The sequence below is a fragment of the Vanessa tameamea genome, chromosome 10, assembly GCF_037043105.1.
Source record: "Vanessa tameamea isolate UH-Manoa-2023 chromosome 10, ilVanTame1 primary haplotype, whole genome shotgun sequence".
NCBI classification, from domain to species: domain Eukaryota; kingdom Metazoa; phylum Arthropoda; class Insecta; order Lepidoptera; family Nymphalidae; genus Vanessa; species Vanessa tameamea.
The window spans coordinates 3192028-3216984 of NC_087318.1; the positions used below are offsets into that span (position 1 = coordinate 3192028).

Sequence of the window (24957 nt, forward strand, 5' to 3'; positions counted from 1 at the left end):
TCTACGTGTGACCTACAAATATCTCATACAAATTTTTTATTGTATGTCATAATTAAGGCAGCGTTCGCTTCAAAAAGTGTGGACCAACAATTAAAACTATATTTAAAAAAAATATATATACAACGTGGAAAAAAATAAACGAACAAAACTTTGATCTTTATAATATTTGTATAATGTCTCTGGCTAGCATCTCTGGATAAGTATTAATAATTAATTACTGGTTTAAATTCTCAGAAATTATCTAATGATCATGAAACATAATGTGTGTTTATTTAATTGATCATAATGCTTATAGAGTATGTACATGCTTAATACCTAATTTAGATTTTACTGACGTATGTTTTCCACTATTTGTTAAGTAACTACTATAGCCTTTTCAAATATAAAATACTAAAGACTAACAAACAACATTTAACAACAAATTGACGCGATATGATTGGTCGAGGACGTGATTCCGTGAACCCGGAGATCATGTTTTTATTTTGCATACTTCTTTTTGCAGGATATACCCGCAATGAAGTAGCGTGGTGGAATAACCTATAAACCTACCGTTCAGCTATGCTCAGGTTAGGTGTTTACAAGCAAAAGGAGACAAAAGTTTTTTAAAGGAAACAAAATTTATTTTAATGTAAAATATTGTTTGAATTAATTGAAATAATAATGACGTAAAAAATCATGTCGCTATATCATTATAGGGTAAGGATATTTTTGTTACTGAGATTATAGACGATACAGTAATTATGAACGTCAAAATAAGTTATGAAAGAAGAAACAAAGATCTATTTTGGAATATATTTGGAATGCGGGCTCAATAAATGAGACAGTCTTTCTTTTACCGTTTCCTCACTCAGGTTTGATGTATTTTACTTGTTGCTACGGTAGAATTATGACAACCAATATGCAAGTGTAATGCTTCTATATTTTATAAAGATTTTGACTCCAATTTCGAAAATTGAAAATATCTAATCAAACAGACGTTTAGAGGCAACAAATGCTAACATAGCTTTTATAATATATATCATAATGTTATTCACATAGGCCAAAAAATCCTTTTAATTTTTATATATTTACAAGATTTAATAATCATTTCTATTTGTTTCGGAATTTATATATAATAATTAAGTACCTTTATTTTTTTTTTTTGAAAATTCTAATCGTTTGCTTTGAAAAATAATATTTAAATATTGTATTCATATCTAAGTACTTACCTACTTCAAAAAGTGTGTATATGTAATGTAACAAAGAAATAAAACAAAATTATAAAACGAAATTATATTTATTCATAATCACGAGATATCAATTCAGGTGGCCAGTTAGAAGTGACAGGCGGTATCAAGGAGGCTGGACACAGTAATAGTTCGTATATTGATCCCAAAGTGTAACTGCCCAAGCAATTTAGCACCCACTCATAGTTCACAGGCACAATACTTAGTTCCATAGCAAGATCTGAAAAAAAAAAAAAATATGTCGATTATCTATACAAAGGCAGTAGTAAATAACATAAAAACAAACAAGTCGTATTAAATCATCTACCTTTTTCGAATTTGTAAAAATATTTTATTAATTATTTTAATTTACCCACGGTTCCTATATTTTAAATACTTTCTGAAGTACAATTAAAATCGGTAATTGAATGAGAAATAAAGAACATTGTTTTATCTTAAATAAATTCAAAATAAGCTATAGGTACAAAGTTCATTGTGGAAATTTAATGAAGTAAATATTGATATCCATAAGCGAGGCATTGCTTACGAATGTATAGACTCAATTACATCAATATTGCCAAAGCTACAATCGATCTCACGAACAACATTTGCAGTTGATAAACAATCTTATTTTTATCTAACTATTCTGTTATTGTATGTCTGTGGAGCTATTTTTAAATTTTAACACCGATGCATATGATTCAGTCCAGTCTCAGTATAAAAACGTGATAATCACTATACTAATATATAGAGACCGGATTATATGCAACATAAAAATCTCGAAATATGCATGAAAAATGTTTGAAACATGCACGAAAACTGACAGAATATGCAACATTAAATGTAATTTTTTTTTGTTTTGTAAATATTATTCCTTTAAATTTAAGTTTATTGTTAGTTACTTGTTTTAAGTTTTGCTTTATTAGGTATGTGTCTTTATAATTTTTAAAATAAGAAACGATTAAGTTGTAGATTTTTTATTAATTACAAAATCAGCATACATTTAGTATAGTACCTATTCATTGATAGACGATAATCGATACAGTAACATGTTACATTATTTCATATTTTTGAAAACGTTAACAATCAAGTATTGTTCTAAATGTTCCGTGGTAAGATTATGTCTTCGATCATCCAAAATATTTTTATAGATCGAAAATGATCGCTCCACATCTACTGAGGTAACTGGGCTGAATTTGAACTCAGGTGCTATGTTAGCTCTTATATTTTCTGGCAAAACTTCCGGCGGCCTATTAATAAAGCTATTAATTTGACACAGATGTTCAAAGCCTGGATTATTGTTCAAAATATTTTCAAACTTTTCTGTAAGTTTATGCGGCAACGTATTTGGCAACGTTGAGTTAATTTGGCGGATTTTATTCATTGTTTGAATGGATTCACTCAACGCCAAACCGTGAGTTTCAAGCTTTTTAATACTTTCAGGTATGTGAGAAAAATTGGTGCAAATTACAGCCAAGTTTTTTTTTATGATAGAATCCTTAAATGCTGTCTTTGACTCACAAATCGCTCTTGACTCGGCACTGTCAGTCATTTACTACACCTTTGATGGCTTCAAAATGTTCATTGTAAAACAATATAGCTTCTATCCATGTCCCCCATCTGGTTACAACTGGTTCGGGAGGGAGAGGAACATTTGGTAGTTTTTCATTGTAGGCTTTATTACGAACAGGTGCCTGAAGAAACACTTTTTTGTTGATAAAATCAGTTTATTTACATTCCCAAACGTGGATCGTAATTTTTCAGCAAGTCGATGTACTCCATGGGCAAAGCACGTCACATGAATTAAATTGGGATAAAATACTTGGAGGGCCTTGGCTGCTTTGATCATATAGGGAGCAGCATCTGAAAGAAATATAAATAGTCTTTCTTCTGCAGATGATTCAGGAATTTTTTTTTTAATACCCTCATTCACAAATCTGGCCATCGTTGAATGATTTGTTTTTTTCTAATTCTTTGCAGGCAACTAAATAGGGAGGAGAAGGTTCTAGTTTCAATGTACCGACAATTAAATTCGCTATATAACGACCACAACAGTCAGTAGTTTCGTCAGCTTCAGCTGACGATTTCAATCCAAATAAGGTTCTCCTTGAGTTCATTACGTATTTCTTCCATAATATTTTTATAAATTGTTGGTATATATTTTTTACGTAATGTTGAATCGTCTGGTATATTTTGATTCAAGCTATATTTTTGCAGAAACTGTTTGAGGGTAGGATTTTTTAGTTTATGGAGAGGAATATTACTTGCAAGCAATGCTTCACATAAATCTATGCTAAACTGGTTGTTTTGTTTAATTGCAGTGTATTGCATTGTACAATTTCACACAAAAACTTTAACTGCAGATCAATGAGCATGCACGTGAACAATAGAAACAATAACATGCGTAGGTAATAGGTGCGAGGAAGGAATAGTGCGGTAGGCGAGCGCGACGATCATTTTGTCTCTTTCTTTTTATTATCCGACCAAAACAAAAGACGCGCGACTGCTGAGTGCGTTGCGCTCAAAAAATACTGTAAACTATAGCGATAATATGCATCATCACTACAGCTTAGAAAAAATATGCTATTAGCGCTGAAAACGGCTTAAATATGCAAATGCATATGCAAATATGCAAATGCATATTATCCGGTCTCTACTAATATATATTATAAATGCGAAAGGAACTCTGTCTGTATGTTGTTCTTTCACGGTCAAACCACTGAAGCGAATTTGATGAAATTTGATATGCAAGCTCGAACTCAAAAGAAGGATATACTCTTTTTATGCTTAACACCCGACGATTAACCCCTAAAAGACAAACGAAGCCGAAAACCAATTAACAAAATTTTAATTGATATAAAATATGTAATATTTAATTAAGTTGAAAATTAAGAACGGCACATATTGTTTTAGCTAATACCATAAAATAAACAAAATACTATTAATGGTCCATTGTGGCCTGATGCTTCATAAGCATCACTATGACTCGGCCACGTCACGTCAGTGGCGTGACTCAGAGGTCATTTCGCTGGCTTGGGTACATTTCATTTAAGATCCATCTTGTAATATCAAATATAAGTTATGCAATGTTATTTGTTATTTGCTTTCGAACCGGGTTGGAACAAATATTGGTATTCGTTCATAGATATCTGAATTGTGTCTTTGCGTTAATTATTAAATGCTAACGTCTCAATCATTTCAATATTAAAATATTTTTAAACTTAATTGCATTATATACGTACAAACGAAATATAAATAGTACTTTTGCTCTTTTTGTCTCATTTATGAAATTTTAATGAAAGTATATTACGTTGTTACTATGATACATACACGCTACGATATAAAATTTACTTTTCATACTAGTCTGAGTTTTTTGTCTTAAAAAACATAAACAGAATTATTGTATGCGACCTTGGTGTTACTTGAATTTTATTTTATTAACTTAATTTTTAGGAGTGTGTCGACTTTTTTTAGACAAGATCTCACAAAAGCGAAATATTTAGACTAGCATTTACTAAGTATTATAGTTTTATATTAAATATTAAACATGGGTAAATAATTCTTAAGGCGCTGCTAAAATGTGGCGTTTCGAGAAAAATGTGACGTTAATAATTCCTAGATTTCCATTCTAAATCACACTGTCTTTGATTAGAATTATAATATTTGGAAGTACGCCAGAAGGCCATGTTGGAGTAGGGTGTATGTCGGGCAGGGCGTCACGGTAGCATGCGCAAGCGATCCCGTGGCGCCCGCCGATAGACGGAGAGGGTACCGCTGGTTTTTTAGTGGGTAAACCCGGCGTACCTGGGCGCATTCGGCGTCCAGGGCTCCGGGGAGTCCCACACCCCCACTTTCCATCATGTGGGGGAAGCGCGTAAAGCGTTTTTCTAGCGAGAAAAATAAAAAAAGGGTGTATGTCGGGGAAGGAGGCGCTATGTCTCCACAAACTGCCGAGGGGCAAGTGGTCAGATACATGAAATACCACACCTAGCACGGTCGCTGGGGCTTCGAAGAGCATTCCGAGGGCTTATTATCCGGTTTGAAAAGGTAGCGGGTGCCATGCCATGCCATGAGGGGGAACCTAGCGTTTCCCATTTCAGACGGCCCTGAGGAGGACGGCAGCAGGGCTTTCCACTACGTGAAAAAGAAGAGGGTCTATATCATGAGGACTCTGTAGTAATAATTAGATCATAGAGTGAATAGTAACTAAAATAGACTAAGAACTCTAGTGATAATTATATATTAACATATCGATGTTAATTAGTGGAAAAGAATAACAACTTAGTTTCATGCCGGTTCTTCTCGGAATAATACGTTTAAGACAGTGGTAACTATGCAATTAATTAAATACTGTAGCGTGTCGATTAAAAAGTGCATTTATGAACCTGAGTTGAATAAAGAATATTTTGATTTAAATTGTCTGACCGAAGCCGAAGGTTTTTCTGTCTTAGAACTGAAAATCAACAAGACAATCGGTTTACTTCGTATAAGTAATTTGTAGTCCATTATATTTTTATCAATATTACTATATATCAATATAGTACATTACACTCGGGGCCCAAAAAATCAGGTAATTGTGATTTTTGCCAAGGCGAAAGTTGTTTTTCTCAAAATAAAATATTATATTTGATGATTTTCGCGCCAATTGTATTATTTTGTATTTCCGCTATTTTTCAGGCAATGGCCACTTGATACTGCATTCCAGTGACGTTCTTTAAGAAGACACGAGCGCAAACTTATGAAGATTAATAAACATAGAAAACAAAAAGATTTTTTATCGTACTTTCTAGAAGCGATTCAAAATTTAAACAAGACGACAAAACAGGATTTTCGTAGTGCATTGCTGAAGCGTTACTTTTTTTAAATTCTATTTTGAGTTTTGATTTTTTTTCTTGAATGTTGTTTGGATGTTTAAGGAAACATTATTAAAATAAAATCAGAATTTATTAAGCGATCTCTTGCCCATCCGACATTTTTACCTCACGCGTATATAATTTAAAATTGTAGATCTTTTTCAGCCAAGTTACCTACACATTGCACTGACCCCAAATAATGAGATAAGCGAATGATGAACTATTTGAACTTTGTCTTAATAACAAAATTGTCATATAGCTGTCATATGATGCTATATGTCATATAGCATCGACAGTTCACGTGCAGGAGCGTGAGTGGGTCACTGTTAATCTAGCCGTGTTTAGCTCGATTTTAAGTCTTCAACGGGCGCTACAAAATTCCTTGAGTTTTGGCAGTATAGAGTACCTACTGAGTTTTTTGCCAGTTCTTGGTAGTCTCTTATTCGGTTTAAGTAAAACAGCTTTGGTGGCGCAACGATATTTTTTTATAAAAGTTTAATTCCCGTAACAATCTCATCAGCGCCCTATACTGTGTAAAATTAAATTTTATAAGAAGATTTACTTAATATTTTATTACTAAATATTGCGGAAAATGATTAATACTACATACAATAACTATGATGAATTTCGATGAAAGACATCCCGCGCCTTTATACTTCAATTCCGATAAAGCGTAACAGTGTACTCTTCTCATTCAACCCGTCGTCACCCGGTGTCAATAACCCTGTATGACAGGGTAATATTTTGGCAAACAAAGGTTAAATGCCTAGGTGTAATTCTTGATCGACGACTATCGTTTAGGCTTCATATAAATCTTATAAAATTAAATTTAAAGAACAAAGCAGATATTTCGACAAAGCGTCGTCACAACATTCCAACGCACTTATAACCGATGCGAGCAAGTATAGCCCCTTAGAATTACCGTATCCGATCCGCCCTAGGCACATCATACACGATCCTGACGACTTATTCACTGCCGACAACATTAACATGTTATGAAACGCACATTACACGTACCGAACCTGCAAGAGCTTATTCATTACGACTAGTCGAAGCGTAGGCGTATGAAGACGTACAATACACATGTTTTTGCACCTTCCCGACATCGAAGGGGTCTTAAGCAGAGGTCCGGCCTCACAGGAAGCACCATCAAGACGTGCTTACTGGGAGCCCTAAGTGTGTCAGTGTACTCACACGTGAACTTGTCGTCCTGCGTGCGCTCGGGCTCGGCGAGCAGCAGCGCGGGCCCGGCGGCGGCGCGCACGTCCCGCGGCGAGCTCGCCACGCGCCCGCCCGCACTCTCCAGGATGTCCTGTTGGGACCGGACAATAATATTTTTACATGGAACGTTTTTTTACACCGCAGCCATATACCATGAACTAAGTGCTTGTAGTTACACTGAATTGGTGGTACCTACCCAGACGAGTCGGACAAAGCCGAGTCGCTCCAAGTGCTACGATGACAACGTAGAAACAGTTTTTAGAAATAGAAACGGATGAGATTCTTTAACCAAACTACTCAGTGATGCGAATACATATGTATATTGTGCGGCTACAATTACTTAAATAGTTGAATGTTATTCCCTCCTATTTACCTTTTCCCAGACATCAGGATTTTACGTACAAAGCTATTTTTACCAAGGTCAACACCACTTGCTGCAGATTTGAGATAAGCGTTTAAAGCAAGCTATAAGAGAGCATACCTTTAAGGTATCGACATCGAGCACGGTGAATGGAGGCATGCAGTAGAACGTGATCCCTTCGAACAGCTTCAGGCGGGCGACCCGCGAGCGGCGCGGGCCCGGCTCGCCCGTGCCGTCCAGCGCCTCGAACGGCTCCTTAAACATTATGAGTGTTATTTATTTTAGACTAGTTGTCACCCGCGGCTACGATTACATTCTATGGGCTGTCGTCAGGTGCTAGACGTAAGAAAGTCGACTATGCCCTTCCTTGGACTTGAACCTTGCTTTGTGGTTTTACTATGAAAAAGCAATATACAAACAGACAGGTAGAGCTTTAAATTTAATTAATCACTATTGTAAGAATGTATCCTGAGATTTTGCTATTTTTGTAATAAGTAGAAGAAACATAACTTTCCTACAAATTATTAAAACTTCTTTTTTTTAATGACGAATTGTTTACTATAAGCGGTCATTACACACCTTTTGCTCACTTGTATAAATATAAGAATTTAAACTTACTTCATCGACAATACTGTTTGTTTGCAGGCATTTTTCAACCCATTCATAAGAAACGATCCACTTCGCTCCGGCTAGAGCACACATGTACTTTACAGATCTGGAACATTAAAAAATGCCATAAATAAAATATTTTCTGAGCTTCTTTGGATACTGTTAAATTAAAATTTCAAGGTCACATTCGAAAATGTTACTATTATACATAACACTTTCTAATGAAACACGTATGAAGTATAATTACAATAATTTTACAAATCTGATATGATAAATTTTAAAAGAGGTTGTGCTTTCTAAATGTTTCGAATAGTGTGTGTAGAATTTTATTGTAATTAAATACAATTCCCATACACACAATTGTTCATAATTTGACACACATCGAGTTTAAAATTTGAAATGAAAGATTACAAAAGAATGATTTATGTATGAAGTTACCTTTGTGACTTATTTTCTTCATCGACTCCAACAACAAGATGAGTCAACTCTTTGCAATATTTATCAACGAAAGTCCAATTTCTCCGAAGGCATAATAGTTTAAGGTTTGCATGCTCCGAGGAAGACAAACAAGATCCACCAACACAAAGTTTGACAGGTCTTTTGAAATTCTTCCCAGTCTCCAAACTTTGAATTGGAGAATTTTGTGTTTGTTCAAAAGCTCTCTGCATGAATTCTTTCTCTTGAGTAGTTTTAGCTGCAACAAATGAACTTGGACACAGGGTTTGTTCCGGGTCATCCTCAGCATTTTGACTGTTAAAATTTAGTGATTTTCTTGCCATGGGTGTTGATTTGTGTTTAATTTGATCAACAAATTTCGTAATCGTTAGAGGTGTCTCCATTGTCGGCCTCGGTTGTACTGTTTCAACAACAGTTACATTTTTACTAGTTTTTGTTGTGTCACCTAAAGTATCCGACAAACTTAATACATTCACAGGATCTTCTGTATCTCTGTTTACATTGCTGAGTGTTTTGTGTAATTGTTTCATAGGTTTCTTATTGTCTTTTAATAATAATTGTTGAGTATTACTGACAAGTGTTATTTCGTTTTTACTTTTATTTTTTAATAAAGATGTACTCCTGAAAATAAAAATTACACATTACCATTAATATTTGAAAATTTGAATTGATATTATAATTCGTTAGTCTATGGAAATTACTTCTGAGGTGTTTCTTCAACAATGCTCTTGTCAGAATCATCATCATGTAATGGTGTACTGAGTTCTACAACTTCTATATCAGACTCTTGAGAAAAGGATTTAATATTATCCACAATAACTGCTTTTACAGAATCTTCTCTTTCATTGTGAATTTGTGTTGATGTCTAAAAAAATATTTTATTACAATTTCTGAAAGATTATAAAAAAAAGAGTCATATATTTAGAGGATCGCATACCATAGTTTTAGACGAAACCAATAATTCTGAATCTGAAATATCCTTTTCAATCATTGAAAATACATTTTCACTATATTTTTGATTTGCATATTCTTTAGTGATGTCTTTATTGTTGTGTTTATTGTCATTTTTGTCTTGTGTTCTATGTAAAATATCTCCAGTTTGTGCTATTTTACTTTTATTACTATTAGAGTTCTGAGTAGCCTGTTTAGGCAAAGTAGTCTTAGAGATGTGACCCATGTCTGCATCAATGTTAGCAAATACCTGGCTCATTATTGCATCATAATTAATATTTTCACTATCTTGATCTAAAGTTTTATTTTGATCACAAGTTACTGTATCCATTGGTTTGTCATCAATATTTGTACTTTCATGTGTTAATTTAATTTTTTTCTTGCTAGGAATATCATCTGAACAAGGTAATTCTCTTTCTCTCTTATCTTTTAGGGACTTCATTATATTACTTTTTACTGTAGGCATCAATATTGCGGACGGAGTGTTCTTAGAAGCTTTTAGTGACTGAACCTTGCCTTCTTTAACAGATTCCCCATCAAATATATCCAAATCATTCAAATATTCCATATCTTCAGGAATACCTTGAAGCACTTTGGGTGTTGTTGTTGGTTGATGAATTTTTGTTTGGCCATTATTAACAGATGCTGAATTGCTGCTTGAATTTTTATTTTGGTCATTAAGACATTGTGCATTGTCCAAGATATCTGTTAATTCTCTCTCTACACTTTCTGTTATTTCAAAATTGCCTGTTGCTGTATCAGCAGAAGCCGTATTTTTCTTGGTAGATGTCGATTTTTCTAAAATTTGTATCTTTGATGCATTACATTTAATATTATTAATATCATCATGGACATGATCAATTTGCATGCCTTCAATAATATTAGTGTTTTGTGATTTGCTGTCCATTATTGGATTTCCAATAAGAACAACATTCTTATGTGCATTTACATTTTCAGGACTCGTTTGAATTTCACGTTCGGAATTAATTTTAAATTGGACATCATTATCTTTTTTCTTGATACATATATTAGTTAAAGTGTTCCCAATTTTAATTGTTATTTCAATGTCATCATTGTTAACAGAGATCGCATTTGAATTCTCATTAGGTCCAATATCTATGTTTTTTTCACCTAATGTTTCCATTTTATTTAAGGCACTTTTTTTAAAGAAACAGACTTTTTGAGATTCTACTGTTTGATTATTTACATTATCTTTACACATTATGTTTGTGATGAGTTCAGTCTCTGCAGGTTTGTCTTTAACATTAACGCAAATCTGTTCTTTATTTGAAGGCCTGGTTTTATTAGAATGGCTATCTGTTATATCTTCATCTTTTTGTTTATTACTTTCTGTGCTATTTTCTTCCATCACTTCCTCAATAGTATTTTTATGTTTGCTATTCTCTTTATCATTCAAATTAGATTCTGGAGTGTTATCATCAATATCATATAAGATGTTGTGCTGTGAATTTGGTGCAACTGCTTTATTAGCAATAGTTTGAGTTTTCTTACACATTTCAATAGAAACATTTAACTTGTTTCTATTTTTTTTATTTAGTTTACTAAATTCTTTTTTCATTCTTTTAACATTGTTCCAATTTTTTCCAAGCTTGTGAGACTTAATATCAGAATCCAAATTTAAACCTTTTCCACTATTGTTGTCAGATTTTATTTCAGTGAAGGCTTTATTTGAATGATTATGTTTATTTTCTTTGTTTCTTGAGCTTCTTCTAGGATTCTCTGTTGAATAGTCTTTATCATCATCATCATCTATAAAGTCAAATGGTTCTATGTCCATAGGTCCTACAGGATTTTGTACATTTTTGTTAGTATTTGCTATTTCTGGCATTTCTTCAATTTTATCCCAATCAACTTGTAAGGGTGGCACATGAACAACATCAACAGATTTTGGATTTCCCTTCTTTTCTGAATGAATTAATATATTACTTGTAACTTGTTCAATAGATTGACCTATAATTGACTGTTGAGAATCTGTTACTGGTGCAGAAAAATGATTTTGAGAACTTGCCAACCATTCTTTGACATGTTTATTGGAATCTTCAGATTCTTTATCAATTGGCGGATCAAGTGAAAATTCATCCACTAAAACAAATGAAGAAATATGGTATATTTAGATTGTCTTAAAATATACATTGTACATAAAATAACACTGATACATACATTTTATGTTAAAAAGTTCTTCAAATGCATTTGCCAGTAATTGAACATGATCTTTGAGAGTCTGTAGAGGTAAATTTAATTTTAAATTTTTTTTCTCAACTTGTACTTTACAAAAAGGACAAGTACGTCTCCCTCGCCAACAAGAATGGCATAATGTGTGTCCACAAGTTGCTGTTGTAGGTATAACATAATATTTACAACTGAAATTCAAAGTAATCAGCTTTAAAAATAGAATAAGTGTTTTTCAATATGTTTATAAAAGCTAAACGAGTACTAAAATAAATAATTTTATGAACAAATTTACCATTCAATACAAGTTACATGGTCTACTTGTTGTGAGGATAATCTGGATAATTTAGTTACATCTAAATTTTTGAAAATCATGGCTATCAAAAGATAAACACTTATTATATTATTATTTATTATAATAGGTAAAAATGTATTAGAAACATTTCGCGGGTTTACACATATGACTTTTCGAGTTTTCGTATATTTTGTTCAATTCAATGTCATGTCAATTTCAATTAATGTCAATTGACTCTGATATTGAGATAGAGCGTTCCGAAAGACAAAATCATTAAACAATCCATGGTATATTCATATTTTGGAGTGGTATTTTTTTTATGGATCTTCTATAGGTTCGCAATATATTATATGAAAATACGTGCTTATGGCCATTGTATTCCACAGTTTTTAGCTTAAAAAAGGGATATTATAAAATATTGTTTATTAATCAACAATTAATAAAACAATTAATGTTTATGAGCAACAATTACTGTATCTTAACTTATTAATATTTATATGTTTTATTTTTTCTAAAATGAAATTTTAAAATTACACAAATTTTCGTACGTAATAGTATAAAGTCATTTCGGCAGAGCTGTGATTGTGAAGTTGACATTTCGGCTATCAGGCTAAAAAGGGTGTCCAAAACCGAAAAGGCCTCTTCATAATCATTGAATTTCGACTGCAAAAATAAAATAAAATATATCATTAAAGTAAGTATTTAATATATATTTGTTAAATGAAGAAATCTATCAAAACAATGATGCTTATTAAATTTAATTTTATGCTACGTTAGAGCAATGAGAACATTATTACATAATCTTTGTTTTGCGCTATATTTCTTTTAAATTAAAGCTATAATTTGTATAATATCTTCGTTAAATAATAGTTTACCTAATTGTCTTACAGTTCGCGTTATAACTGTCATTTAAACAAATTAATTTATATTTTCAAATTTAGGTTATAATAGTGAAAAATGTACAATATAGTAATCATTAAATAATAAAATTAATTAACAAAATAAGTATAAATTATTACTTCTAAGTATAAAATATTACTGTATTTAAAAGATTTTCAATAAACTTATTACTTTTAGAATGGCCTTCGCTCTGCGCAGTATGTTAAGAAATGTCGCCAAGAAAATCCAAGTACGTGGCTATGCAGAAGCCCCAAAAGAAGGAGAAATGGCATTTACTTTTGCTGCTGGTAACAAGGTATAAGATAGACTTGTGATTTTAAATATTTCCTTTGCTTTTATGACGTATATCCTATAGTACAATATACTAGTCATTTACAATCGTAATCTTTTGATTTTAAATCAAAGTTACCCTTTTATCTTGTTTACAATTTATATAAATATATATATATATATATTTATTTATTTTAATATATTATTAAGGGCTTAATTTATCATTAATGAAACCTATGGATTATAATTCAATAAGATTTTGCCAATCAAAATTGTTTCTTAAAATGTTAAAAAAGATCTTTATAATTAAATTTTCAGTCTGTGTGTGTGACCCCAACACTTAAATAAATTGTTACATTATTAAATATAACAATTTATAACATAAATTAAAGAAATTTTAATTATGTACTTCAAGTAGTTTTTCATTAATAGTTCTGACTATAACTTCCCCTTGTCTTATTACACCTTTTTAATTTTGTTTAAATTTAATTATGTTAATGAAAATCAATAATTATTTTATTGGATATTATGAAATTTGTAGAAGATATATTCATTTTATTCATAGCAACATTTGTATGTATTTGATTTTATTTAACAATTATATAAAAACTTTTTTTAATTAGTAGATCAATGGTCAATATAATTTTTTTAATTTTCTGCAGGTATTCTACGACAAACAAGTTGTGAAACAGATTGATGTACCATCATTCAGCGGTGCATTTGGTATTTTACCAAAGCATGTTCCCACATTAGGTAATTATTCTAATATTATGTAACTTAATTATAGCTAAAAACCTTATGAGCCTGAACCTAAGCCATGACTTAGATATTGGTAAAATAAAGGAAGGTTTATTATTATTAACTATTAATAGATAGCAATAAAATCAAAAGGAGTTTCTGGACATGATTGTTATTTTGATCTTTTCTCTGTTTTTTTTATGTCAGAGTTAAATTAGATCTAAGTTAAAATGAAAAACATATTTTTGAAAATGCAGATAAATAAAATAAACATTAGATTTTAATTTTAGATTTCATAATTCAAAATATATTTATTATATACATATCGCCATTACTTTATACTATTTGTGTGTCTGTAACTTACAGGTAAAATTTATACAATGGTAGAGTAGTCTCTTAAAGTTGTAATTTACATATATTCAGAGCTTTTATAGTTTCGGAAATCTCGTGATCAGTCATCAGCAGTATTTCGATTATATATATACATAGAATTTATCTTTGCCCAAGTGATTACTGTTATAAATTAATAATTCTGGGTGAATTTATAATAATTATTATTTTATATTCATCTGTCAGGTCCTAATGTTTTCTGACTGATTGATGAAATATTCTAATTTAATTTTTTCTTACTTTTCAGCTGTCCTTAAACCAGGTGTAGTGACAGTTACCGAAAATGATGGCAAACAAAGCAAGATTTTTGTTTCATCCGGCACCATCACTGTGAACGACGATTCCTCAGTTCAGGTAATATTCTTATTATTGGATATTGTCAAATATAAAATGATTTTTAAAATGTATTATCATATCACAGACTAAAAATATACATATTTAATTTGCTCAAGGTAAATACTCATTAATCCATTTATAACTGTAACTCTTACACAAAGCCTCCGTAGTACAAGAAACATGCCTGCTAAGATTTATGTAATATTTATTGTTTAATAAATGGGAACATTTTTCAATTTAATCAAACTTTCAACCATGCTGATACCAATAAGCACATTAAACCCTTAAAGTCTTTAAAACCAGCTTATTTTCATGCTCAAATATTTTTTTTTTGTAAATCTGTATGGCTGTCTAGTTTTTTTTACCATCTTTAGTTTTTTTTTTTTTTTTTATTATTATTTATATTTATACTGTGATATACATTTTAAACATGTGTTACTTTTACAGGTTCTTGCTGAGGAGGCCCATCCCCTGGAGAATTTAGATCGTGGAGCGGCGCAGGAGGCTCTCAGCAAAGCCCAGTCTGAATTTAACTCTGCCGCTAATGAACAGGTACAATCAAATTGTGTTACTTGTGTGACTCACTTGCTGGTGTAGAACTTGGTCTAGGGCCTAGAATCCTAATCAAAAATAAATAGTAACTTATCAGTTCCTTGGAGCGAACCTAAAGCTGAGAGAGACAGACAGATAGAGTGCACATATACTTGTGCACTATTCGTGCATCTGGCTTTGGGACTGGTAGTTGTGACTGTAATCAGTCAACTTAACAAAATTGACATTTGTGAATCCAATGTAATCCTGTTTATACCCAGATATAGTTAGGAGACTAGTTTTTATAGATCTGTAATTTTATTTCATAGTAAACACATACAACATGTTCGTGTTAAATAAGAAACTACCATAAAATTTATATCGGTTTAAATTTTTCGAATATTACTTTTATATTATGAGCCCAAACTTAACTAAAATTGAACTTAATTTGCAACACTTGTGTGTTGTTGTTATATAATTATTGAGTTCTTGATCTTTTGCAGTTATTATTTACACTGTATAGTGATTATTACTACATTGCCCTGGCACAGCCTTCTCCAACATAGCCTTCAGGCATACTAGTATAAATCAAGACAAATGCTTTGAGACATAGACAATCTTACTACTTTTTACTAATATGTTATATTTCTAATATTGATTTATATAGTGTATTTGTATAGCAGGTACTTAATACATGTCACTGTATTATAGAGTATCAAGTATATACCAAATTGTCTCCAGATCATAAGATACCGGGCTTGAATCCCAGTTCTAGCCAGTAAAAGTTATAGGGTCTTTCTGTCAAGTTGTTTTCAGTAGCAGTTTAGAATTAGGAAGTTTTTGATGTACAATACCTGCCTAATTTTATAATTAAGTAAATAAAGCTGTCATTTCTGCGCCGGATCTACGTCAATCGTCCATCGATCGTGTCACTGTTGGAGTAGATAATAGTCTTATTGCGCAGACATGTTTAAACTATAATATCTTTTGCGCAGTTGTTTAGTTTATTTATATAGTAAGTTGGAACAATGAACTCATAAAATGTATATTATTTTCAGGCCAAAGCTGAAGCTGCGATTGCTGTAGAAGTCGCTGAAGAAATCGTCAAAGCGGTGTCAGCGTAAACTTCTTAATGTTCTCTAAAATGTTTAGCATAACATCTATTTAATGATAAAACTCACCTACATTTTATTAAAGTTTATGGCCATAGTGTATTCCGTTTTTTTATATATTTAAGTATACCTTGTGATTGTATGGGCATGTGGTCGAAATAAAATGCGAATTCGTAGTTGAAATATGAGTACTTTATTCAACACAATTCAAACACTTTGGTACAAACAGTTAATTGCAATTAGCAATGTAATTTTGCGTTAATGAAAATAAATCAATGAATCCAAGCCGCAGACACAACACTCAGAAGCACAAAACATCAAAATTTATAAATTAAAATCAATCCCGTCAATTTGGCGATATTTTTTTCATTAAACGCTTAAACGAGTAGATAATTTAATCTCCATCGAATAGCTATATTATAATTTTGAAAATCCTTATTTAAATTTTTAATTATAATTTATTATAAATCCAAAAAATCTAATTGGAAGGTTTAAAGAAGAGATCGGTTGCTAGGAAGTCTCAAGAACCTATCTACAAGCCTACGTTGCAAAGCTTACACGACGATGCCACAACATATAAGAAGACGTCTAGAAAATGACACGCTCGTGTCTTAAATCTAATCATTTGCATATATAGAGATAAGATAACTATTATTGAACGATAAAAATGCACCTTATTACATTAGGGTTACATTAGGTTATACAAAATGCGTTCGAAATTCCATATCAATAATATAGTATTATATGACCTTGACAAGGTCGGGGTTAGTGTTGCTAGTCGAAATATTATTGTTCGGGTATTTAGTGTTATATACTGAAATTTCAATAATGCACGTCCTTACATAACTAGCTACAGATTACATAGTTTTTTATTTAAAGAGTTGATTATTTACTAATAAGATGCCTTAGGTCTAGTCTTATCTAAAAGTTATTTAAATCGCAATGAAAACGTTAAAAACATTACATAATAATACAAAAAATGACATGGCGATAACATAAATGGTAAAGCATCACAAAACTGTAACATTAAAAAGGAAGCATATTGGACCAACCTCGTGGTTGGCAGTTTACTTATAAACTGATCGTCTTAAAAATACACAAATATAAATAACGTTACTGTTAGTACATCTAACGTAAAATAAAATGGGTAAAAAATTCAAAATATCACAAGATTACATGTTGAGCTTAATTTAAATTTAAACATTAGTAATACACTTCTAGAGCCAACACAAAATCCAGACGCTCCAACGTTTAAATTAAGCTAAACAAATAAGATCAAAAATAAAAACACCCCGTTATAATATTTGTAGAAAATTTCACAAAGTCGGATAAGTGACCGTTTGTTTCGCATTAGATAAATTTAGTGATAGCACGTCACTTCTCTAAAGAAAATATATCATTTGATTTAACTACCACAACCATAATTTTCTGTTTCACATTTAAAGTGGTAACACTATACAAAGTGACGTGACACGTTCTACGGGAGCGATGCACGACGTAACTCATCCGACTTTGTAACTATTAGACTGCGGGTCTACGGGCGAACTGGTATCTAAACTTCAATCGCACTCGCGTGCACTAATAATATAAGTAAAAATAATCTAGACAACTTATTTTGACATTTAAAATGAAATCGCTACGAGGTAGCGAAACACTTTTTGATAAAAAAAAAACGGTTGATAAGAATATATCCGCATTCTGCACGGCCACGGTCTCGCGGGAACACGGAAGCGAAGCGAATCTATTTAATTGTGCAATAAAGATTAAATGGGAAATGAATGAAAGGCGATGGGCGATCGACTCGCGGGAGCGTGGTCGTTTGATACAGACGCTTACAGAAGTGAGGAGACGTTAGCGGCTCACAGGTTACACTGCCACAGTATCGTAGGCTGTGAGTCCCCCCCGCCCGTGGACTGCTTGCTGGGGGATTGGGGTGTTTGATTCTGGTCTGTAATGTTAGATATATTTTTTAATACACCGTCTCGATGTTTTATTTCGTTTATTAGTTATTATATTGTATTTTATAAAATTTTCTTTATACATTCAGTTTTATATTATGTGAATTTAAATGACACAAACATTTTTGTTTTATTATTTATAATAATTTGTAAGCCACGCAAGTTATTATATTCGAAAGAAGGGTGACAGCTATATAGGTATCCGATATATTGGTAACTAAACTATTAGGTATACTGCAGTGTATATAATAGAGCAATTAGGGGGTAGCTTATTTTAAGGCGCGCCTAAAATCATCGATTTTGCCGTATGATTGACAATACGTTTATTAATTTGGTTTTTTAATAGGATTTATAACGGCTCTATCGATAATTTTATTAATATAATGCTGGGCCATCTATATGTTATGAATATGCTAAAAAGCTCCAAATTATTACAGATTTGCAGTATCAAGTTTTTTTTTTTTCGAATATATTTATGGGTGTAGGCGGATTATTGTTTACATTGTTCGAAATGAAAAAAATAATACTCGGATATGATAACCAATATAGCAAAACATATAAATTTAGTGCAATTAATCAAAAGTGTTAGCCACATAAGGTTATATTTTACAACAAAAATAAAACAGTTCAGGCAAAATTAAACGACATTCAGCAAATTCATATTATTTTTCTTCACATACATGACTTACTGTTTCCTGTTGATTATGGATGCAGAACATAGTACATGCTTAATATCGACGGACTATGCATACACATTGCTAGAACTTTGCGCAGTTGATGACTGCGACTCGAACAGTGCACACACACAAGGACTCGGCAATTAGTAAATTGTGTATCATGTTAAAAGTTATTATTTTAAAGTGATAAGTGCTTAGAAGTTCTTCCTTCGAAGGAAGTTAAAAATATTCAATATTTTTACATATTAAATGAATGTAAGATGAAAATCAATATATTTTTAATTATAAATCTTATATTTGTTTGTATTTTGCATTCAGCTGTGTTCAAAATATAATATATTATATGCAAGTGCAATAGGCCTGGCTGAACTGACCTGTCAATGAGTTTCCTCATTTCGTCGCTGTGCAAACCGTCCTTGGCAGTGTGGGCCCTTACTGCAACAACACAAGTCACGACGCGTCTACACTAGGCACGAAACTGGAGCCTGCCCTCTACAAATATTTCTACACCGCATCCTCTAAACTCACCATATTTTATTTACTAGCCTTTGTTGGTACTTTATATATATACTTTTGTATATGAGTTTAATTTGTAAAGGTCAAAGTGTAGTGGACACGGCTTAGAAATATCTTAAAACACATGATCTAAAAATCTAATGAATCACTTCAGATAGAAAAATGTTGTTACCACAATCACGTCTAAGCGATTTTTAATAGAAAATTCGATTAAAGAAAATATCAACGTCCTCATTATAGACATAGTACTTGGAATAATTAAGTTTTTATTTCTAAACATTTAAATATAATTTCTTGCCATTAAATCAAACTAACTAATCATAAATCGCTACTGAAACCTTAATTTTACCAAGTAACAAATAAAAAACATTTATAAGAAAATTTTGAAATAAAAGTATAAGCCAATTGCCAGAACTTCTAGAAGCTGGAACATTTTCACTTGTTATTACGGAGAGTTTTGCATGCTGTCAGTCACAAGTATTAACATAATTAAAAAAATTAATAATATTATGGATTCAAAATCGTTTTACCGTCTTCTGTTCAGTTGACACCCCAGTACGCATGGACCAATTTCAGAATTAATTTCAAATAAATCACTTAAATGGAAATGCTTCAACATCGTTGCAATGATAATGAAAGAACTCAGTATTTGTATGAAATCCTAAACATATTTTAAACATGAAAGTATAATTATGTTTAAGAAAACTTTTACCAAACTTTTCTACGGATGATTCAGTTCTGTAGTTTACTCCGGAATTATATGTCAATTTTTTTTTAAATATTTGTTATATATATATATGTATATATGCATGATATGAGTTATGTAATAAAAGTTATAACGTTCCGTGCGTGCGTGTGGTACGTACCGGGGTAGTTACGGGGCTGGTCGCATTCGGCTTCGGAGATTTCGTTGGAGTCCTTGCTTTCGTTGAACGAGGAGGAGCAGTTGTTCTCGGTGTTGGCGTTACGGGGTGGTGGTGGGGGAGGCTCGGGAGATCCGCACTTGCGAGTTCCTGCATGATTACGTCAAAAATACCATGGTGATGTAATGATAGTTGAGAAGACTATGTTTAAGCGAAATATCAATATGTGGCGAGTTAATCGTAAGTAAACGAATAGTTTAAAATATCTTATGTACATATTTATCATAGGATAACAATACCCCGGATGTTTCTTTTTTAAAATAACACGGTTATATTTCTTAAGACATCAGTCAATGTAGATCGACATATAGTATGGATAATTTATAAAGTAATAAAGGTAATAGCGCACCGATGCTGGGCCGGGAGCCGTAGTGGTCGGAGTAGGGCGTGCCGTAGGCGCCGGTGTACTGCTCGTCCTCGGGCGCGCAGCACGCGGGCTCGTCGTACTCGGGCCCGCACGCGTACATCGGCCGCGAGTAGCGCGCGCGCTGCACACACACACACACACACCGATAGGACATTCACTTCAGGTTACTACTACTCCTCTGACAGATCTCTGTCATCGCGACAGTGCATAGATATACACCACGACTCCGAACTTTCCCATGTCTTTTTCCAGACGAAAAATTATAAAATCATATGGTACATGTCTTTTAGAAGATATAGTTCGGATTGTTAATCGCCTCGAGCGACTGACGAATGATTACAAAGTATAATGTTTGAAAGGAGCTTCTATGAACTTTTGGATATATTTTCGGAGTCTTCTCGCAGAGCATGAGTGGGAATAGTGATAACTATGACGTAAGATTAGGAGAATAAATGTGGAGATGGTGAGATGAGGGCAAGATAATGAGATATCCGTTATCTAGTTAAACAAATGAATACGGAGAATTTCGACATACGTATTGGTCTTCTTCAGCGCAGGTAGCAGGGTCGTCGTACTCGGGAGCGGTGGAGTAGATGGCGCTCTGTCCTCCTTGGGAGTTCTTACGGGCGTAGCGGCTGTTGGCTCTTGGCTATTTATTAAAAAATATTAGTACACAATAATGTAATTTATGATAAAATTTGATGTAATAAAATGTAATAATAATAATAGAGTAAAACGTAATGAAGACCCAGCGTAGACTGTGGGCCGAGCCACTGACCATGCTCTGGGAGCCGGCGCGCGAGTGCGCGGGGTGGTGGGGGTGTGGGTGCGGGTGCGGGTGCGCCAGCGTGCCGGCGTGCGACGGGTGGTGGTGCGGGAACGCGATGGCCTTGCTGGGGTCCATTTCTTCGCGGAAGCCGAGCAGATGGAACGTGGCGTAGGGGCAGATCTCATCCTCCATGCCTGCGTGAGGAACGAATGTTAGATTGTCTTCACTTATTGAGCGATGGACGCTGAAATGTTAGGACAGTTTTAAAGCAGCTCAAAATGTGTTTTAATCTTATTATTAAATAATTTTAAGTTCAACTAGTTACAACTTGACATCCATATAGGTAACTAACCATCAACATATAACTATGTAAATTAATATTTTAAGTATTTTCAATTTTATATTTTTTTACGTTATATTTACAATTAATATACTTATTTTGCAAAATATCACTAACACAAACAACACGGTTAGGTTAGAATAAAACAAACCCTTTATTCTTCTACTTAGGTATTAATACATATTTTTCAATCGCTATCATTATACATAAGTACACCGTAAAATATTATAAATATATAGATGCAATACCAGCAAATAAAAATTAACAAGTGTTAGAAATAAAGCAGGGATTAACGACTTGCAATAAAACGGTAAAATACACTAAAAACAAACACAAAATATTCTTACCTTATGAAGGAATCCTACGCATTGTTAGTATAAGTTATTTGTTAGATCCAAAACTATGAAATCGCCGTTTTCAAATAGTGTACTTGGTATTTCAATTACCTTTCCTTTAGAATTTGAATATAAATTTTCGTCAAGATAAGGCTTAGTTAAATGTAAATTAATAATTCATCATTTAAAAAAAATGTTGCTCATTTATTTTGCTACTGTTAACTTTTTCCTTGATATCGCTATATGCGAGAAAGAAATAAATAATAAAAGTTACATTATTTCCTAGTATAAGTTCAGTAGATGTAACAATGTTGTACAGACGACACGCAATATTATCTGAAGAATGGACGGCTCGTTTTTGTAATTCACCGGTTTGTCACTCGATATAAAAGTTAAATCGACGATCATCGGAAATACTCGTCGTAATGGTCAACTTGATTAGATGGTATTTTTGTTGGAGTTAAAGTTCAACTCTTATAAAACCCGATAATAAAAAAAATCGGTAAACAGTATTTTTATATAAAATACATTTTAAATGGCAACACTGTCATATAATAAACTTATCATAAAAATATTCTTTATGCTTTTAGTTTAAGCCTTGTATGATAAACGGCAATTTAATAGCTAAGGAGCTTTTTATATATATAGAATATAATAATGAACAGATATTAAATTTTAGAACGATCAATGGTCAGATTTGATTTATTATTATTAACTGTCATTAAAATAAAGCCCCTATAGAATAACTCACAATGATCAGAACTAAAATGTAACCATTCAAATTTTCAACAAAGCGAGGCAAGCTTCTCGATCGCGGGGGCTCGAAAACGATACGATTGTGAATAGATAGATATGTAAGTATGTTGTTATGTATGTCTGTGTCGTGTATTTCTAGGTGTTGCCAGGTGTGGATGTGTGTGTGTCGCGATGTACATCGTGTCGGCCGAGCCCGCGTGTCACCTGTGGAGAGCGTGTCGCCGGAGCCCGCGCGGCGCAGTCGCCTCACGCGCTCGTAGTGGTGGCGGCGCGGGTCCCACGTGGAGTGCGCGCCCACTGAACCACACTACTGCGTTACGCATGCGCGCCGCCCGACATATCTCACTGCTTGATGCACACTCCGTATTCCGAGATATAATATGAGCGCCTCGGAATAGCCTCGGTGGATGCACCGTATGTCGTGGGAGTTCGATCAAATTGTGAGATATTGAGTCGGAATTCCGTACACCGAATTACATTACGTTCAGGGAGGTTACCTGTATGTTTTGACGTTTCCTCTTTTGTGAGCAAAATGAATGCTTAACGTGGAATGAATGAGTAAGAAAATAAATAAAAGTATAGGATAGAGGAATCGGCCGAAACATAAAAGCACTACAACTGCCACCAAAAATTAAAATATCCATAATAATTAATATAAAAAAAAATTAACGAACCGTATGTTTTGTCTACATAATTAAAAAGGGTAAAAATGAAAATACAAATTAATTATTGACTAGAGGGTTTTGTAAGAAAAAAAGATAATAAATTAAAATATTTTTCTGCACAGATCCACTTTTATCTAAATTTTTATAAAAATTAGGTCGAAAAGAATGAAAAAGCGATAAAACAAGATAAATTGAGGATGGAGGCAAATGTAGAGATAAACGTGCGCAAAGGAAAGTTGGAAGAAGCCGTAACATATATCTACTCTATTATAACTTTGTATGGTACCTGTGACAGTTCAAGAAGTCCATTCCGGCTGGTTGTTAATCCAGAACCTCGATACTTATTATCGTACCACGTACCCTAAGACTGTTACTACACATACTGTTGTATCCACTACCTAATGTTAAAATGGAAAGCCTATGCACCGAGTATCTAAAAATATAACATCGTTGTACTCAAAAAATACCTTTCATTATATTTTTGTAGATCATTTGGTAGCGTTTCAAACATAGGAACGTACATAATTGATTCGACACAACGTAGGGCGCGGACACATTTTATATAGAAAGATATTCGTGTGTCAAGTTAAGGTTGGAATGCGGAAGAGAAGTGCGCGTGACGAATGGTCGGGACGGGCGGTCGGGGGGTCGGGGGGAGCGACTCACTGATGACGGCCTGGCGCTTGACGCGGTCGCAGGTGTTGTAGTTGGAGCCGGGCACGGGCGGCAGCTTGCGGTTGGGGGGCGCGATGTAGCCGAGCTCGTCGCGCAGGCCGCCGCGCTTGTCCAGCGTGCCGCCCGCGCCGCCCAGCGCGCCCGCCGCGCTGTACACGGCGTCGTCTGCCGAGCGAAACCGCGCTGTAGCGTCACGTCGCTACGTGCTTATACATATGTTTACGTCCATTTGATGTAACTCTTTTCTTACTGGGAAATTTACAAAAGGTGACTAGTTTTCCTATTATTTTATTGGTAATAGGACTGACAAATGGGTCACCTGATGATAGGTGAACACCGTCGCCAACAGACATCGGTACTGTGAGAAATATATATATAACGGGGCGAGATTACTTTGATTGTTGATTTGGATAATTAATTAATAGTTGGTAATAATGTTTGATGGCTGATTTACTTTTAAGAGCGGGTCACCCCGAATGGAGTTGTAAGTTTCATGGCAACGCGAGTCGTTATGTTTTGACAGGCGACTCGAATGCGATGGTTGCTTGCAAACCCATT

The 24957-nt window shown here is 33.4% G+C and overlaps 3 protein-coding genes across 50 annotated transcripts in view; 1 reads left to right on the top strand and 2 right to left on the bottom strand.

Annotated features, from left to right (window-relative positions):
• Positions 1–1257: 1257 nt before the first annotated feature.
• On the bottom strand, positions 1258–12343 carry LOC113394575 (breast cancer type 1 susceptibility protein homolog). 2 transcript variants are annotated; one of them, XM_026631979.2, is made up of 9 exons: positions 12142–12343; positions 11838–12037; positions 9643–11759; positions 9407–9570; positions 8688–9326; positions 8259–8355; positions 7761–7895; positions 7253–7370; positions 1258–1446 (listed from the first exon to the last, which is right to left on the bottom strand). In XM_026631979.2, exons 1-9 carry the CDS (start codon positions 12219–12221, stop codon positions 1277–1279), a joined length of 3720 nt encoding a protein of 1239 aa, XP_026487764.2. In that variant the 5' UTR covers positions 12222–12343; the 3' UTR covers positions 1258–1276. The 2 variants fall into 2 exon arrangements, with proteins under 2 accessions (XP_026487764.2, XP_026487918.2); XM_026632133.2 differs by lacking the exon at positions 11838–12037 and having other exon boundaries at positions 12142–12219.
• Positions 12344–12683: 340 nt separating this feature from the next.
• On the top strand, positions 12684–16520 carry LOC113394967 (ATP synthase subunit delta, mitochondrial). Its single transcript, XM_026632506.2, has 6 exons — positions 12684–12835; positions 13219–13336; positions 13974–14064; positions 14687–14793; positions 15223–15327; positions 16365–16520. The coding sequence occupies exons 2-6, from the start codon at positions 13220–13222 to the stop codon at positions 16428–16430; spliced, it is 486 nt and encodes a 161-aa protein (XP_026488291.1). The 5' UTR covers positions 12684–12835; position 13219; the 3' UTR covers positions 16431–16520.
• A 68-nt stretch (positions 16521–16588) lies between these two features.
• The window catches only part of LOC113392090 (cell adhesion molecule Dscam1), a 62790-nt gene continuing 54421 nt past the window's right edge, over positions 16589–24957 (bottom strand). For 43 of the 47 annotated variants that reach the window (XM_064216105.1, XM_064216099.1, XM_064216090.1 and 40 more), the window contains 8 exons: positions 24391–24564; positions 23264–23356; positions 21638–21822; positions 21395–21508; positions 20842–20980; positions 20436–20582; positions 19428–19488; positions 16589–18366 (listed from right to left, as the gene is read on the bottom strand). In XM_064216105.1, the coding sequence (XP_064072175.1) occupies positions 18285–18366; positions 19428–19488; positions 20436–20582; positions 20842–20980; positions 21395–21508; positions 21638–21822; positions 23264–23356; positions 24391–24564 (995 nt within the window). In that variant the 3' untranslated portion in view covers positions 16589–18284. The remainder of the gene's footprint in view (positions 18367–19427; positions 19489–20435; positions 20583–20841; positions 20981–21394; positions 21509–21637; positions 21823–23263; positions 23357–24390; positions 24565–24957) is intronic. The other 4 variants (XM_064216096.1, XM_064216097.1, XM_064216131.1 and 1 more) reach the window with 3 other exon arrangements.